We start from the raw sequence: 16564 nt of genomic DNA, 5'->3' as shown, positions 1-16564 counted from the left end.
GTAGTAAGGATTGCTAAGTTAACCAGTACATACATTTATTTGTACAGCAGTTTAATAGAACACATTATGTCACACACAAGCCAATTTCAAAATAATATTTACTTCATATAATACGTTACAATAATCATGCACAATGGCAGATTTTTTTGTTCTTTCCATTTTAATAGATTGTTTAATTGTCTTTGAATTGTAATTATATTATATTTAAGCAGGTTTCATTTCGAAATTGTCCGCGTAACGGTCATAACGGTCAACAACGTCCGCCATGTTGAACTTTCTTATTTATGGCCCTATCTTCTCGAAATTTGGTAGGTGGCTTCCCTCCACTAACTGAAACCAATGTACGTACTTATTTCGGTAGTATGATGCCACTGTCGGCCGTCATATTGAACTTTTCAACAGTCTTTGTTACTTATGGGCCCATCTTCAAGAAATTCTATCGATCAAAGAACTGTCACTTACCGAGTGGTTTCCATGCCCGGAGATACCACCTACCTTTTCCATTTGCTTTGTTACATATTGCACGGCCATATCAGGCTCACTCTTGATATCCAGAGGAACATTCTGTCTTATGTATTGAATGACTGGGACAGGTTCAAGGTGTGGACTGATGACGGTACAGGAGATAATTATACTACACAGGAGCACTAGAAGAGTGAAATGCTTAAGCCCTTCACCTATGGATCTGCATGTGAGTTGATGGCTGCCGCTGAATTGTTCGGTTGTCGCTTTCAAGTGTATCGAAATGGCCAAATATTTTACACCTTTCGACAACCGTCAATGCCTCTTAAACATCTTAGATTCACAGGTGACAATTTCAGTAGTGGACACTTTGATGTTTATGAATGTTTAAACTCTCAAAAGCTGGATGTGATTTTATCGATGAAACCGGTTCTTGCTGGTAATGCATTGCATAAAATAAATATTGCTGTAATTTCAATCTGATTTGATGCCATGTCAATTCAGCAACAGGTTTTTTGTATATACACGATTTAAAATTTAATTTCCATCTTACCTGAGGTATGTTTATTAATACATGTATTAAATAAAGTAAAGGTAAAACTAACATTATTCAGCATTTCAACAAATCAGTAGCAAAAAGGTGCTTTAATGTACATCCATGTAAAGTAATAATAATATTAATAATAATTCTCTACGTTTATATAGTGCTTTTTTTCGCTACTCAAATCACTTTTACAGAGAGTGGGGAGTCGTTTTAACCATCACCAATGCACAGCTTTCACCTGGATGATGCAACAGCAGCCATTCTTGTGCCAGTTCGCTCACCACACATTAACAATTAGGTGGTGAAGTGGTAAGAGGCCAGACTGACTTGGCAGTGGTGGGCAATTTAGCCTGAACATCAGGATACACCCTGCTCTTTATGAAGGATGCCCAGGGATCTTTTATGACCATGGAAAGTCAGGACTTTAGTTACATCTCATTCGAAGGATGGCACTATTTTTGCAGCACAATGTCTCTGTCAATGCACTGGGTCATTGGGATCCACACTCAGACAAACAGGATTATTGTTCACTAAAGGCCAATCCAGTACTCCTTCCAGCAGGAACCCAAGCTTTTTCCTAAATAGTCTGCCATCCAAGTACTGGCCGGGCCCGAGCATGGTTAGCTTCAGGTGGATTACCTGTTCTGAAGTGCATCCAGTATGGCTGCTTGCCACTAGATAAAGTTGCCAGTACTGTAGAATTCACACATCCCAGCTTTTTGGATTCCAGTTCTTTTGCTGGTTTTAGGTGTACCTGAATCTTGCTGTCCACTTGGAGTACTTGGATTAATAAAGTCCACATTTGACTGACTGCATTTTACTTTGTTATTATTTAATGAATTAGGAGTTTATGTCCACCACAAGTGGAAAACAACAGTAAGATCTGGGAGTCTCAATGCAAAGCTAATTTCACTGATTTTCAATTGTTCTTGGAAAGACATGAAGATTGCCGTTGAACAATTGTTCAACTTCAGACAATCAACTTTAAAGTTAACCTCTGACTCATAGTGCAGGGACTTTATACACAAAAGCACACAATTTCACTCACTTTAAGAAAAGTTTATAAAGATCTGGTTAGCTTAGGAGTTGAAACAATCAGAATTTTTTTTCTTTGAAAATGGATAATTTTTGCATATTCTTTTGTGAGTAACAAAGGAAAGGTAATTTTTTTTTCTTTGAACATAGAATTTGGATGAACTTTGGTGAGAAAGAGCATATGTTAGTGTTAGTGCTTCTTTTGGTTGTTATTGTTCAAAGTATGTTCTGAAAAATGACAAATGTTGTACTTTTTAAATATGACACTGGCTTTATGATGTCGGAGGCTAGCTTTAATTTTTTTTAATTACATTTTTTTTAATTTAATATCTGATTGGTTTAACATAAATAATTGTACCAGCATGACAACTTTGATGTTTTTTAAGGAACTGCAGAAAATCAATGATATCAGATCCACCACAAAAAGTAACAACAACAACAATATTTATTTATATAGCACATTTTCATACAAATCATGTAGCTCAAAGTGCTTTACAAGATGAAGAAAGAAATAAGAAGAAATATAAAAACAAAAGTAGACAATACTAATTAACAAAGAATAAAGTAAGATCTGATGGCCAGGGAGGACAGAAAAAAAAAAAAAACTCCAGAGGGCTGGAGAAAAAAACAAAATCTGCAGGGGTTCCACAGCCATGAGACCACCCAGCCCCCTCCTGGGCAAAGCAGGGCCAATTGTATTACATAGTCTTACTAAACCCCATCATTAATGTTTTCCTTGAAGACCAATAACGTTTCAGTGTTTCTATAAAACATTCCTAATATAAGAAGTCAAAGATGGTAAAAGGACAATGGCTCAAATTAGACAATATGCAGGGCCAAGCACTGATACAGAGTAGGTAGCATTCCAATTAGAAGTATCCTGAATCTTTACACCTATGTGTTTTCTTCTTGAGCAGGCGGGAGAAGGAAGCTGAGATAGAGAGGAAGTTTCGAGATGCAATGGCTAAGGAGAAGGCACGATTTGCAGCTGAGAAGTGGCGGGAAGAGACCAAGATACAGGAGGAACTGCGGGTTAGTAGATTTGAATGCTGCATGGTTTGAGTGCGTGGGTGCATTTTCAACGCTACTACCAAGAAAAGTAACTGTCAAACCTCTTGACTTAGAGGGTCTTGAATAACTCAATTGAGCACATCACCACATTAATTTCAGAATGGGTCAGAGCCTAGCATAACAAATTGTGTGCAAGGCAATCCACAAAATCACCAATGTTAAATGAACTCATATAGTATTAAAGTAACCATCAGAAGTGTGTATTAGGAACCTCTGTTAAGAAGAATAGGGGGTCACAGATAAGGAATTGGGGTCCATAGGTGGGAACACTATTTAATGTCCAAATACCAACTGAAAAGTAAAGACAACAAAACTGAAATCTGCAGTATCTGCCAATCAACCTATACAAGACATCACCCATTGTGAATGTTTCCAAGGTAGGACCTTGAGGTGGGATCTTTTTCATCATTGAAGGCTGGTTCTATTCTGACCACTGACTGGCGGGACTTCCTTTTTCATGAGAGAAGAGATGTTAGAGGTCCTGATGTGGGTTCTCTTCAATTTTAAGTCAAAGAGGAAAAGGCAGTTAACAACTGTGTCACACCATAATCGTCATGACTTTGCCAGGATTCCTACCCTCGCTGGGATAACAGTTCATGTTTTATATGACTTTTGTTCATTTTTCACTTCAACTTATGTCTATTATGCGCATCATTCTTTATTTTTGGTTTGGTCTATGTATTTAAGGTGCCTTTATTATGTTCTATGCGTTTTGTGGGTGGTCCCTGAAGAGGCAGGACCACCTTTCAATCACCATCAGTCTCTGCCCTCTGCTGGAGAAAGGAGGGTTTTCCACAGTTCCTGGTGATTCATTGGATTTTTTTTACCTATTGCTCTATTTTTTTGACTATTCTGGAGAATTCATTTTGGATTTGGATTCATTATGTGCCTTTTGTGCTCTTTGGAGCTTCTCAGTGTTACAGAGCATTTTTCTTGTGAAGAATAATTATATATTCATAAATAAAGATTCTTAGTAACCCTTATTCTTACTGAGGTTTGGTGGTTCCCTCCTCTAGTGGACATTTTTGGAAATGCTTTTGGAACTCTTTAGTGCTTGGGACACCTAGTTAATGACAACCATACTTCCATGTCATATGTACCTGAACAGAGCTTGTGAAGCACTCCCTGGGCACACACAACATTAAGTGCTAGTTTGACACTAGCAATTTTTCTGTGCAGACCAAACATCCATTTCAGGGCCCACTCACTGACACACACATTTGCATACACATGGCCCCAGTTTGCCAATTAAACATGTCTTGGGATGTGGGAAGAAAACCCACAAGGTGAATGTCTGTATGGAGATTTGACAACAGCCAGTGCCAGATTTAAGCACTGGATTCTGGATGAGGAAGACAGTATCTGTAACCACTGCATCACTGTGCTGTCCTGTGTTACATAAACATTTCCAAAATACACTACAAACTGTCAGCATCGTTCAGTGCTGCAGAAGGTAAACATTCCTGTCTGCTAAAAGTTCTAGCAGCAAACTATAGGTTAAGGAGAATTAATCATGAGACGTTTAAAGAACTCTTAAAATATTAAAGAGTCCATTTATCTTGGCTTTGGCTCTAGCCAACGGGGAATCATTAAGCTGACAGCCCCTGAACTCCTGTAATTGACAAAAATGTGTAATAAAGTTTCCACATTCCTGAGAGAAAAGGCTGTGGAAGGCTAGATTTTCCAAGAGGTGATACCGGAGTAACTTAAAGTGGCTCACTCCATGGAAAGGCAAAATTAACTTTTTTCAGCTAAATCTTTTTATCATCTGGTGTGTGTCAGCAATTTTAAATAATAAGTAACTACAAATAAAAAACAGAGACAATGCTCCAAAGATGGCACTATTCTTCCATGCACGGAAGGTGACTTACCTGATAGTACCAGTTTGTGCCTGAGGTGAAAAAGGAAGATCCCGCAATTGTCTCTGACATAACTTGAAAATGACAAAAGTAATTGGCACCCATCATTGTTTATTCCATATTTCAGCAAAAATCAGACTTTGCTTTAGAGTTTTGATTCAACAGAGTATTTCAAATAATAACACAAATGGAAATGGCAAGTACAAAAAGGATAGGATCCTTGACCTCATATTTTGATGTACAGCTTTTTGAGGAAATCACTACAAACAAGAGATTCCTGTAGCATTCAGTGAGACTTCTGCACCCATCAAGGTTTGACTGCATGTTTCAGTTCATTCCATAGATGTTCAATAGGATTCAAATCAGGGCTCATAGAAGGCCACTTCAGAAAAGTCCAATGTTTTGTTCTTAGCAATTCGTGGGTGCTTTTGGTTGTATGTTCTGGGTCATTATCTTGTTGGAGGATCCACGTCTGAGACAGAGCTTTCTGACATTAAGTAGAATTTTCTGCTGCAGAATGTCTTTATAGTCTTGAGATTTCATTGTTCCCTGCAAAGTAGCCCCAAAGCATAACTAAGTATCTCCAGGTTTCACGTTTTCATTTGTGCACATCAAGCTGGTGTGATTTGTCCCAAAGCTCCAGTCTTGTCTCATCTGTCCAAAGGACATTCTCCCAGAAGCATTGTGGCTCATCAGTATGGTGGTGGTGGTAGTTGGAAGCATCCATTAATTACATATTACCAAATTCTAGTCTGGCTTTCTTATCTTTTTCTTTCAACAGTGTAATCCTCCTGAGTCTCCTTCATTGAGCAGACTGTCACTCAAAACGTGATGGACAGTTCAATCAAACACTGATGGACCTTTACCTTGAAGTTCAACTTGTATCTCTTTAGAAGTTGTCCTTGGCTTTTTATCTACCATTCTCACTATGCTTCTACCGATTCTGGGGTTGATTTTCTTCATCCTAGGCTGGCTGCAGTCCCATGGACCCTAAACATCTTAATAATATTCACAACTATTGTCACAGGAACATCAAGCTGCTTGGAGATGGTCTTATAGCCTTTGCTTTTAATATGCTTGTCTATAAGTTTCTTTCTGATCTCTTAAGACAACTCTCTCCTTTGCTTTCTCTGGTATATGTCCAGTGTGGGACACTCAATTACATCAAACAGCAGAGTGACTATTTTTCTCCTTTTAAATAGAATGAATCACTGATTGCATAATTGGAGACATTTGGGATGCTACAGTGCCCTCCATAATGTCTGGAACAAAGACACAGTTTTCCTTGATTTACCCCACCACAGTCTACAAATCATACAATTCAGACATGATTAAAGTGCACATTGTTTGATTTTAATTTAGGATATTTGCATTCATTTCGTCACACCACGTTGAAATTGCAGCATTTTTTCTACAAGATCCCATCATTTTGGGGCACCATAGTGTTTTTGTGACATAGCAATGGTAGGTATATTAAATTCATTGTACTGTATTTAGTACTTTGTTGTATATCCTTTGCATGCAATGACTGCTTGAATTCTGCAATTCATTGCTATCACCAGGTGCTGAGGATCTTCCCTGCTGATGCTCTGCCATGCCTCAGACATATTCAGCTACTGCTTTAACATGATGGTGGGCACTGTAATTAAAGAAAACAACTAGTATGAAAAATCAGTCTAATCCAATTATTTGTGATCTTTTCGAGGGGTACTAATAAATATGTCCAGGCCATTTTACAATATCTTTATTGATTAAGCAATGCTTTATTTCTTTTCACACTTGATTTGCTTTACTCGATGACATATCAAAGGCATACAGAGAACAATTACTTATCATTTAAATCACTGTCAGGAGGCAGACGAGTGGCAGCTGGTGAAAAAAATTTGGGGCGAGGGTGCAGTTTTTGTGGGGACAATTTGAAGCAGTGCTTATCTATCTATCTATCTATCTATCTATCTATCTATCTATCTATCTATCTATCTATCTATCTATCTATCTATCTATCTGTCTGTCCTTAGAACAAATCCAGTCTATAATGTATCACACTCTTTCAAACAATGCTGCCCAGTCTGATGTCAGCTTTCCCATTTCTAATGTGCTCCAAAACCTCAGTCCATGGCGTCCACATTCCTCTTATTTTTCCCATAACTTGCCCTATAGATGTGAAAAGGAACAGGTGCACTTGCCACCCAAATTTTATACTACTGTACACCTGTCTGTAAATTTCCCAATCCTTTGCCAACTTGCCCAGTTCCCCATTCTGCCAAAACCCACACCATAATGTCCACTACCACACCTCCATAATCTTCCAATAATGTGGACTTCTGCCTGTTCTATAATACATCCATAGCATAAGTCTAATCCAAATCTTATTCTGCCTCTACTGATAGAGTGCCCAGTCCTTGGCCATTTCCACCGTATTCCATCATATCCATACTCCACATCATATAATCACCAGTCTTCTGATTTTTTTGCCTCCCAGCTTATCATTTACACACCCACAGTGTCATTCACACCCTAATTTTATTCTACCCTTGCTGCCAGTCTGCCCAGGCCTATGCAAATTTGCCAGGCTTACCTCACCTGGGCACAAATTCACACTGTAAGATCCACAGACCTCCACATATTAACCAGAACTCACCCCCCAACCTGTCTTGTACTACACCCACAGGACAACACCAACCTAAATCTTATTCTGCCTTTACAATCAATATACCTATACAGGTATTTCCTTAGTGAAAAGTCAAGCAAAATGACACCTTTTATTGGCTAACTAAAAAGATTACAATATGCATGCTTTCGAGGCAAGTCAGGTCCCTTCTTCAGGCAAGATGTAATCCTTGTACATGTAATTCCTTGAATATCAATTTTGCCCTCCTTTCCTTCAGGCCTGAAAATTTCTCAATTACTTAAATTGAGTCATTTCACAAGGCCTGGCAAGAAAAAAATTTGCCTCATGCTATTCTCTAGATCAGTGTTTTCCAAACTTTTTGTCTGTTGTGGAACACTTTTTGTAACCAAAATCATTCCAAGGCACACCACTATGTTACTAACCAAAAGACACATTCTATCTGATACTTTTTCTCAACTGCTCGAGTGAGCAGCACTACTGGAGAAGCTGGTAAAAAAGGAAGCTCCGAGATCAGCGTTTGCAGACATAACACTTAGTGAGCACTTTGGTGCAATCTGTTTCGCTGCTTTGCCCACTCCTCTCAGCCTCAGAGGCAACTTGTATGTCCATTGTCCACCAGCTCTGTGAGGCTGGCTGGTGACCACACACCCAGGGCAGATGGACTCTAGCAGCCAGGAGACACATCCAAAGTGATCTAACACGGTGATCGCAGAGCTGCTTTTGCCAACTTCTCCAGGCAGATCTCTCCTCAGACTGGTCTCGACCTCCTGCTGAACTTGACCCTTTCAGGTTCAGATACAAGTGCACTACACTGTTATTTGCATGGCACACCTGAGTAGCACTCACGGAGTACCACTGTGCTGAGGCACACTGTTTGAAAAACACTGCTCTAGATGAATATGGGTACTTTCATGCAGCTTGCATTTTTCAGAAAGATGTTTTAGGTCTTGTACTCCTATTATTGTCAACACTGCTTTGGTACAGACAATTTGAAACAGCAAATGGGGAAAGCAAAAAATGTATTACTTACACTATATCCAGTTAGCCAAATCTGTCTGTGTGTAATCTTGCCTTCTTTTTTTTTCAAGTGAATGATTTATGCAGGGGTGTTTCATTAAAGAAATACCCAAATTTTCTTTGATTTCTCAAGTTCAACTTGAAGTTGCCATCTCCCTAAACTTGCACTCGCTCATCTGTAGTTATGTTAATGGCGGGTGTGAACTATGAAGAATGGATATGAATATGAAATAGTGTGTCGCCGATCGTCCAATCACATTAGATCAATAAAACCAAAACAATACTAATTTGCTGCCAATAAATGTGGGAGTGTCCAGGGCGCACAGAGCTGCGTCCCTGAAAAAATCTGAAAGCAACAAATTAAAGGGGAGCCTCATGTCACCTGCTTGGCAAAAGATCAAAAACTTACATATACTTTAAATTCCTTCACTCTGGGAATATAGGTATTCACAGAGATTTTTTTAAATTTTTTATTCATACAGAAATTAAACAAATGCAGTTTTTAATGGATGTTGACATGTGCTGACACCAGGCACGTTGTGCAAATAAACAAATTTAGTCAGTCATTTTGCAACCTGCTATATCCTAACACAGGGTCACGGCGGTCTGTTGGAGCTAATGCCAGCCAACACAGGGCACAAGGCAGGAACTAATCCTGGGCAGGTCACCAGCCCACCACAGATAAACAAATTTATTTCATGATTATTTCACATTACCTAATTAATTTAAATAGAGTATTTAAAATATTTGTGGGGGTGGGCAAGCTGGCCAAGCCCCCTGCATTACAAACTGCCACTGAGGCAAACTACAACTTTTTCAATGAGCTGTAAGGGTAACAACAAATTTGTCCACATCTGTGGCAAGGGTGGCATGTATTTTACAAGGACACCAAGTAAAGAGACAAAACTAAGAATGGATAAATTTTATAAAACCAGTTGACATGAGAGATTCATGTTTCAAAAAGTCAAGGCTGGTACAATGAAGATTGTACTTATTCTCTTCTGATGCCAAAAAACTAGCTACACCACTGCATTTAACATGGCCCCCAATCTGCTGAAATACTGTTTACTTTGAAAGAGCCACATTGTGCAAGTGCTAAGATAACAGCAGTTGTGACTGTACGACTAGTTGGCTACAGTGTGCTAGGACAATCCTTGTTCATGTGCATATTTGTTGATAGGCTTTACTGGCCCTGGCTCAGGCTGTCCAGATATGAGAGAGTACAGTAGTAGGTTAATGTGTATCATGACAAAATCTGTCAATATACTGAGATACGTGTGTCATGATATATGAGTATAAGACGTTGGTTGGCATTTTAATACTAGGGCAGTCCACTAATCATATACTAATGAACTAATTTATTGTCTTGACTTAGTTTATAATGTCCAAGTGTGAGGGAGAGATTAACTAGTGTACACCCATAAGCAATAGTTAAGGTAAACTGGGAGAGTCCATGTCCCAGTGTGCACAGGGTTGACTGTTTTGTGTTAATACTATGGTATTAATTTCCATCACTGAAAAAATAAACCATCATATTGGAACAGTCCTAAAGCACTGAATGTCTGCTTTCAGTGACAGGTAGATTTTATAGGTAAGAAGATGACACCTACCTTTTCCTTTCTCATTTTACCCTGACACTCCTAAGAAGCTTTGATTTAAGCTCTGATTGAACAGTGGCAATTTCAGACTGTTTATCCAGCCTTCCCTCTAAATGGATGTGGATATACAGTTATTGATGGGTTAACTTCATTATGCTAATGACAGGTGTGGACGCTAGGGGTCGCTGTTGCTCAATTGAACCCACCAGACAGACATCCCAGACACACATGTAAAAGCACAAGAAGATTCTTTTATTATTTTCTTCAATAAAGTGCCCAAAGCACCACATGCTCCACAATTCTCCAAATCAATACAATAACAATAATCAATAATCACTAAATCCTCCACTCCCAGCAGCTCCGTCCTCTACCACCCAACGCCGGCTCTACTCGGCTGGGGTTTCCCACAATCCTTCATAGTCCATGACCCAGAAGTATTCTGTCTCCGGGTCAAACGCCTTCTTCAGGAGCCACAGAAGTGCTGTGGGTTTCTGTCCTCGTGACTCCTACATAGCTCCGGGTTAACTTCATGATAATATCCCCCTCATTCTTTGTGAGCTCCCCCTGGCAGCACCCACGCCACCCAACAGGGCTTCCATGCTGCCCTGCGGGAATCTGGGGAACCATTTCCGTCCAGGGGAGCTGCCATCTAGCGTCCCGGGGGATGTAGTGCCCTAAAAAGTCTCTTTCTTCTAGTTGAGGGACGTCCCAGCCAGACTGAAACGCCAGTCATCCATCACACAGGTAACAAATCAATATATTATTTGTTCTTTAATTTCCTCTTCTTTCCACAAAACACACCAAGTGCTATTTGCTATACATTTCTTCTGAAGCCTTTTTGGATTGTTGTCTTTTTTTAAATTCCTTATCCAGGTAATAAAAAGGCAATCCTTCCATTATGCAAATTAAGTTACGTATGCATACATGCACCTAGAGGATGCTGGGAGGCATGTGATGATGGCCCCAGGACTTAGGGCCCTGCTATATCTGGCCTGGTGTTCAAACTGGCAATGAGGCGTCACTAAATTGATTCTTTCTCTTATAATGAAAACACTTCTTCTGGTGAGCAGCCAGTCACAACAAAGAGAAGTCACACCTGTCTGGGAAACCGCTAAGACCACAAAATCAAAAGTGTTACAAGAACTAAATCTTCATGTACACTATCCCATCATGCACTAGAAATACAAAAGTAATATGGCGAGCTGAGGCCATTGCTCTGAAGATGTGTAACAGATGAAATTCACAGGTTTCCTGTTTTTTCCTCTAATCCTATTTGACTGATTTTACTTCAGCATGTTGACACATGGATGGCATTGTGGTGAATAGTTAGCACTGCTGCTGCTGCTTCTAAAGCATCCTGGACTCACACCCTGACACAGTCAATGTCTGCTCAGAGCTTTGGCATCTAACCTGTAACTGAGTGGTGTCCTTTGGTACTTCGATTTTCTTCCCAAAAATGTGCATGTTAGATTAATTAGTGCAGAACATCAGAAGAATTGTAATGAGAACAAGTTGTTCAACCCAGCAAGGTTGTCCATGCTATTCACTTTGATTCTACAAAACCAGCAAACCCGAGATTCTCGAAACAATCGCAAATCCAAGAATGGCAATCACTTTCTGTTCCCTCCAATATTTGGAGGGAAGAAAAATCATGGAGGGAGGGTGCATCCTGGGAAAGTTTTCATTTAATTAAATAAACATATTTGTACTAAAGTGGTTTCTTTTTGGAGCCGTGACTTATCTGGTTCTGGTGTTTCAGAAGCGTGTTGTAGGCGCCTGCGTTCATTGTTTACATCCATGCGGTCTCGTTTTTGTTTTTCTATGGCTGTGTCGTTAGCTAGAAGTCATTTGCTGACGGCGGCGGATTCGTTTGCTGAAGTGACCATGGCAGTGGATCCAGGCTTGGAGGGCTACATTACTAAACGAAGGTGGTATATGCGGTGTTGTGGGTGGTCGCGTTCGGGCGGCGGTGGTAGTGTGTACGGATTGCTTGTGGCCTTTGGCATCTGTGCGTATATACAACCTGGCGTGCACACTTTACCTCAAGTTTAGTTTACAGGTCGTGTTGTGTTGTTTGGGCGCCACCTACTGACCTTTGGCCTCTGCATTTCCTGTATATATACAAACATTACTAAACGATGGTTGTATATGCTGTGTTGTTCTTGTTCAGGTGCGGGTTGTATTGTGACCTGAAGTTTAGTTTACAGGTTGTGTTGTGTTGTTTAGGCGCCACCTGCTGACTCTGGGAAGCCGCTGGGTTTGATTCTGGAGTGCTGAGGCGCAGTGCGCGTGCGCTTTCAGTGCGTCTGGCATCCGTGCATACAGTATATACAACCTTCGTTTAGTAATATAGATAAAAGTGTCCCTGTATGAATGAGTGTGGTGAGTCTGCATGCCTGTTTTCTTTCGTCTCTGTCCATGGCTGGTTCCTGCCATACATATAATTCTGCAAGAATAGACTCCAGCTTTACAAAAGTCTAATCTAGGTTAAGTGGTTTTGATAAAGGATAGTACTGGGACTTTCATGCAATTGATTCAATAGTAATGCAAATTTATTTGGTCCATCTAACTTAGAAATTGTTTAGAAATGTATTACTGTACTGCTATAGGAAAAAAAAAATCCATCAATTCATCTTCCTAACCCACTTATCCAGGGCAGGGTTGAAGGGGAGCTGGAGACTATCCCAGTAATCATCGGGTGCAAGGCAGAAACAACACCTGGACAGGGCGGTGGTACATTGCAGGGTGAACACACATACATGTCAATTATGCAACACCAGTTCAGCTAACCTGCATGTCTTTGGACTCTGGAAGGAAACCTCAGCGCTCGGACGAAACACACGCAGAGAACAGGCAGCACCGGGGGTATGAATGCTATTTTCCTTATTTTTAGTCATCAGTGCTATCACCGTACCATCATGGTACCTATAGGGAAAAATAAAAAGATCATTCCTACAGTGAAAAAAGAACAGATTTGAGACACGGTTTTTCATAGAGCCACTTTATTATCTGTGTGCTTATTTTGGTTTTGCTATGAGTTGCACTCTCAAAGTATTATCATGGCGAGAAAAAAAAGTCAAATTGTTATTTAGTTATTTTGTTCATTTTACATTGTATAATAATAAACAAAATTCCAGCTCCATGATCATATCATTAATTCTGCAGGTCACATCTCATAGTGCATGTCAGAGTCTTGTTTCTGTAATTAATTCCATCTTGCAGTAGCTAAACTACCCAGTTTAGAGGGCTCTGAAATGTTGGTCACAACACCAAATCTGACCTCCAACTATCCACTTGCTGAGCCTGATTAATCCAGTTTCAGGCTTGTGGGGAACCAATGTTATTTAGGCAGCAGTGGGTGTAAGAACAGGAGTCAGCTCTAATGGAATGCCAGTCTATTTAAGGGCAAACTCACCCAACCCACACTGGGCCAGTACACTAACCAAATACATGCCTTGAGAACTTCAAGTTTAATGTTTTGCTGTGTTGTACAAACCACTGATGAAGATTAGTGCAACCTTTCTTGCTAACATCTTGCTACAAGCAACAGCCGCCAGCTGGCCCCTCTATTCTGACTTATACATATAGCCAAATTACTATTAACATACGCTCTACAAATGAATGATCTTATAAAGAATTCTACCTTTGTGATTTTATTGTTTGTGTCTTCAGAATGTCAAAGAGCCATGATGGAAGGTATTATGTAAAATAGTTAAATTGTGCATTTGGATATGAATAACGCATCAGTGCCACTTATGTCTTTGTGCAAGTGCCTCATTGCACTTTAAGGGAACTTTGATGAGTCGTAGGTGAGTGTAATGTGCTGGTAGTGCAGAATGAGTGACAAATGTGCGCAATTCACAGTTCTCGGTAGGACAACAATGGGGCACTTGCCTGGGAGCACACATTAATACGTGCATACAAAAGCTCCTCACATGCGAGAATATCATACAGAGACCAGAGCTAGTCTTGAATACTTTTGATATAGAGTTAATAAGTCCACATTGCTTTTTCTCACAGTCCTGCTTTATCCCACAATTGTACGTATTGATGCCAAATGAACCCTGTCTGAGTGTACCTCTGAGACTGTTACCGTAGTCAGCTGATGTCTCATGTAAGGTTGATTCCACCTTGTGCCTACAGGTGTCAATGTAACCTTCAGTTCCCTACAACTTTGTAATGAAAGAGGAGAGTCAAGAAATGGAGGAATTGCTAGATGGATGGCTGAAGCAGTTTGAAAGCAAACTATACAAACATATAGACAACGTTCTGTGCTTCATATTGTATGCCAAACCTTTGTCTTAATTCGGTCCAAAAAATTCACCCTGCATTATCAACTGAACGATTTAGGTCAGTGGTTCCCAAATTCAGGCCTGGGGGCCCACTGTGGTTGCAGGTTTTTGTTCCAACCAAATTCACAATCAGTGATAATAACTGATCTCATTTAATTAGCTGGTCTTTTTTCTCTTCTCCTATTCTGCACTCAGAAAAAGACAGCAGTGTGATTTTTACATTTATAAGACATTTAGAAATATTTCTAATTTTGCTGTCACTTTAAATGCTTAACTCTCTTTTGTTGCTTTCATGTTATTTTGCACTTTATTCCCTTCATTGTATGTTAATAAAGCTAATAATGACAATTACAAACAAACAAAGCAGCATGGAATGATGAAAGGCTGCAACTACTTTGGTGTCAGACCCGACAATTAGTAAATAATTGGATTAAACAACCAGAACACTTGGTAATGCAGAATGAAAATCAAGATGAAAATATTGTTAAAAAGTACAACAAAAATACAACTACATTATCCCCCTATAACTGCTGCATTTGTCGAGAGTTTCCAAATAGTTCAAAATGGTTCCAGTTATGACTCAGTTAACAATGTCCTGACTAAAGACATCACGTTCACGACAGAGCTTTCATAGAGAAACAATACATGAAATTGAATAGAGCTGAAATTCAATTGGAAGTGATCATATTATAGTATTAATATTGTTATTAATTTATTATTATTACTGTATTTCAATAATTATCATTAATTTATGTGATGTATATATTATGCAAATGTTAGGTTAGGTTACTTGGTGCTTGGTTAGATTTGGGTAGGTTTCCTCAGGACAGGTGAATACTTGACCCAAAGGCAAGTCCCTGTGTGCTGCTGTGCATGAAATACAGCCATGCAGATGCTACACCTTGCATCCAAAGTCAGCACTGTGAAAATGACATCAAACAGAGAGACATCCATACCCTCATCCCCTTAATACATGTCAATGAGCTTAAAGACAAAATTGGGTAAAGATGCACTGGTCGAAATAATATGCGAAACATAACTGATAGCTACCAGGAAGGCATTCCAGCAATCAGTAATGACTTGTTTCCAAAAAAGAGTCAAAGCGTCTTCATTTTAAACGTTTAGTGAAATTCAAAGCAAACAATTCACACAAAAATAAAGAGAACATTTGATATTACAAAGAGAAGGAAAGTTCTTGTATAAGATTTCAAGTAAGGCTTAAGTGTCTAGATTACATTCCTTTATGTTTCTATATCTTATCTCATACAATTGGATCGTACTCATATAGCTTAATGGTAACGTAACATAACAGTTCATCTTTCTTTCTGGCTGTCCAAGTCCAACCTGCAAGAAGGGTTGCCAGGTACTGCTAATATTTTCAGCCCAATGCCAGCTGAGTGTGGCACTGGTGATACCTGGATCCCCCTTCAGGTTTTACATCTGTTGATTTCCCTTCCCATTGAAGTATTTCCACTGTCAAATTCCAGGATGAGGCTCCCCCTTGGAGTTTTACTGCTGTCAAAGTCTGGGACAGGGAATATTGCTGCTGTCAACATCAAGGTGGTGGTGGGGGGATTTTGGGTCTTTGGGTAGACAAATAATTTTCCCTGTACAACAATTTCCAAAACAGACCAATTTGGTTTGTAAACTGCACATCTAGCAAACCTGTCTACAAGTTTTCTGTTATCTCACAGGGATACAGCTGAACATTAAGAGCATTCCATTAATTTATTAGCTTTTGAGGTAAAACAAAATCTATCTATTTGAAAACTACATTCAGTTCAAATTCAAACTAAGAAAAAGTTATATGAATTTACAAATAACATTCACTTTAAAGATTTGGCTCTTACAGTACATTTTATTAAAAATTTACTAAGGTTAGTTTTGTAATTTCTACAGTGAACCCCAAAAACAGAAACTGGGAAATAACAGCTCACTTAATTAGGCTAGGAGTCCAATTAATAACAGAAGCTGATTGGAACAAAAACCTGCAACCACAGTGGGTCTGGAGGACTGAGTTTGGGAAACGCTGACACTGGCATTTTAAAGTATCT

At 39.4% G+C, this 16564-nt stretch overlaps 1 protein-coding gene across 1 annotated transcript in view; it reads left to right on the top strand.

The window, feature by feature from the left end:
* LOC120541394 (SH2 domain-containing protein 4B) overlaps nt 1-16564 on the top strand; it is a 155311-nt gene that overhangs the window by 58453 nt on the left and 80294 nt on the right. Inside the window, exon 5 of the mRNA XM_039773015.1 lies at nt 2959-3073. Within this exon, the coding sequence (XP_039628949.1) occupies nt 2959-3073 (115 nt within the window). The remainder of the gene's footprint in view (nt 1-2958; nt 3074-16564) is intronic.

The sequence above is a fragment of the Polypterus senegalus genome, chromosome 1, assembly GCF_016835505.1.
Source record: "Polypterus senegalus isolate Bchr_013 chromosome 1, ASM1683550v1, whole genome shotgun sequence".
Lineage (NCBI taxonomy): Eukaryota > Metazoa > Chordata > Cladistia > Polypteriformes > Polypteridae > Polypterus > Polypterus senegalus.
The sequence above is the reverse complement of the archived record's forward strand: the minus strand, read 5'-3'. Positions and strand labels throughout refer to the sequence as shown.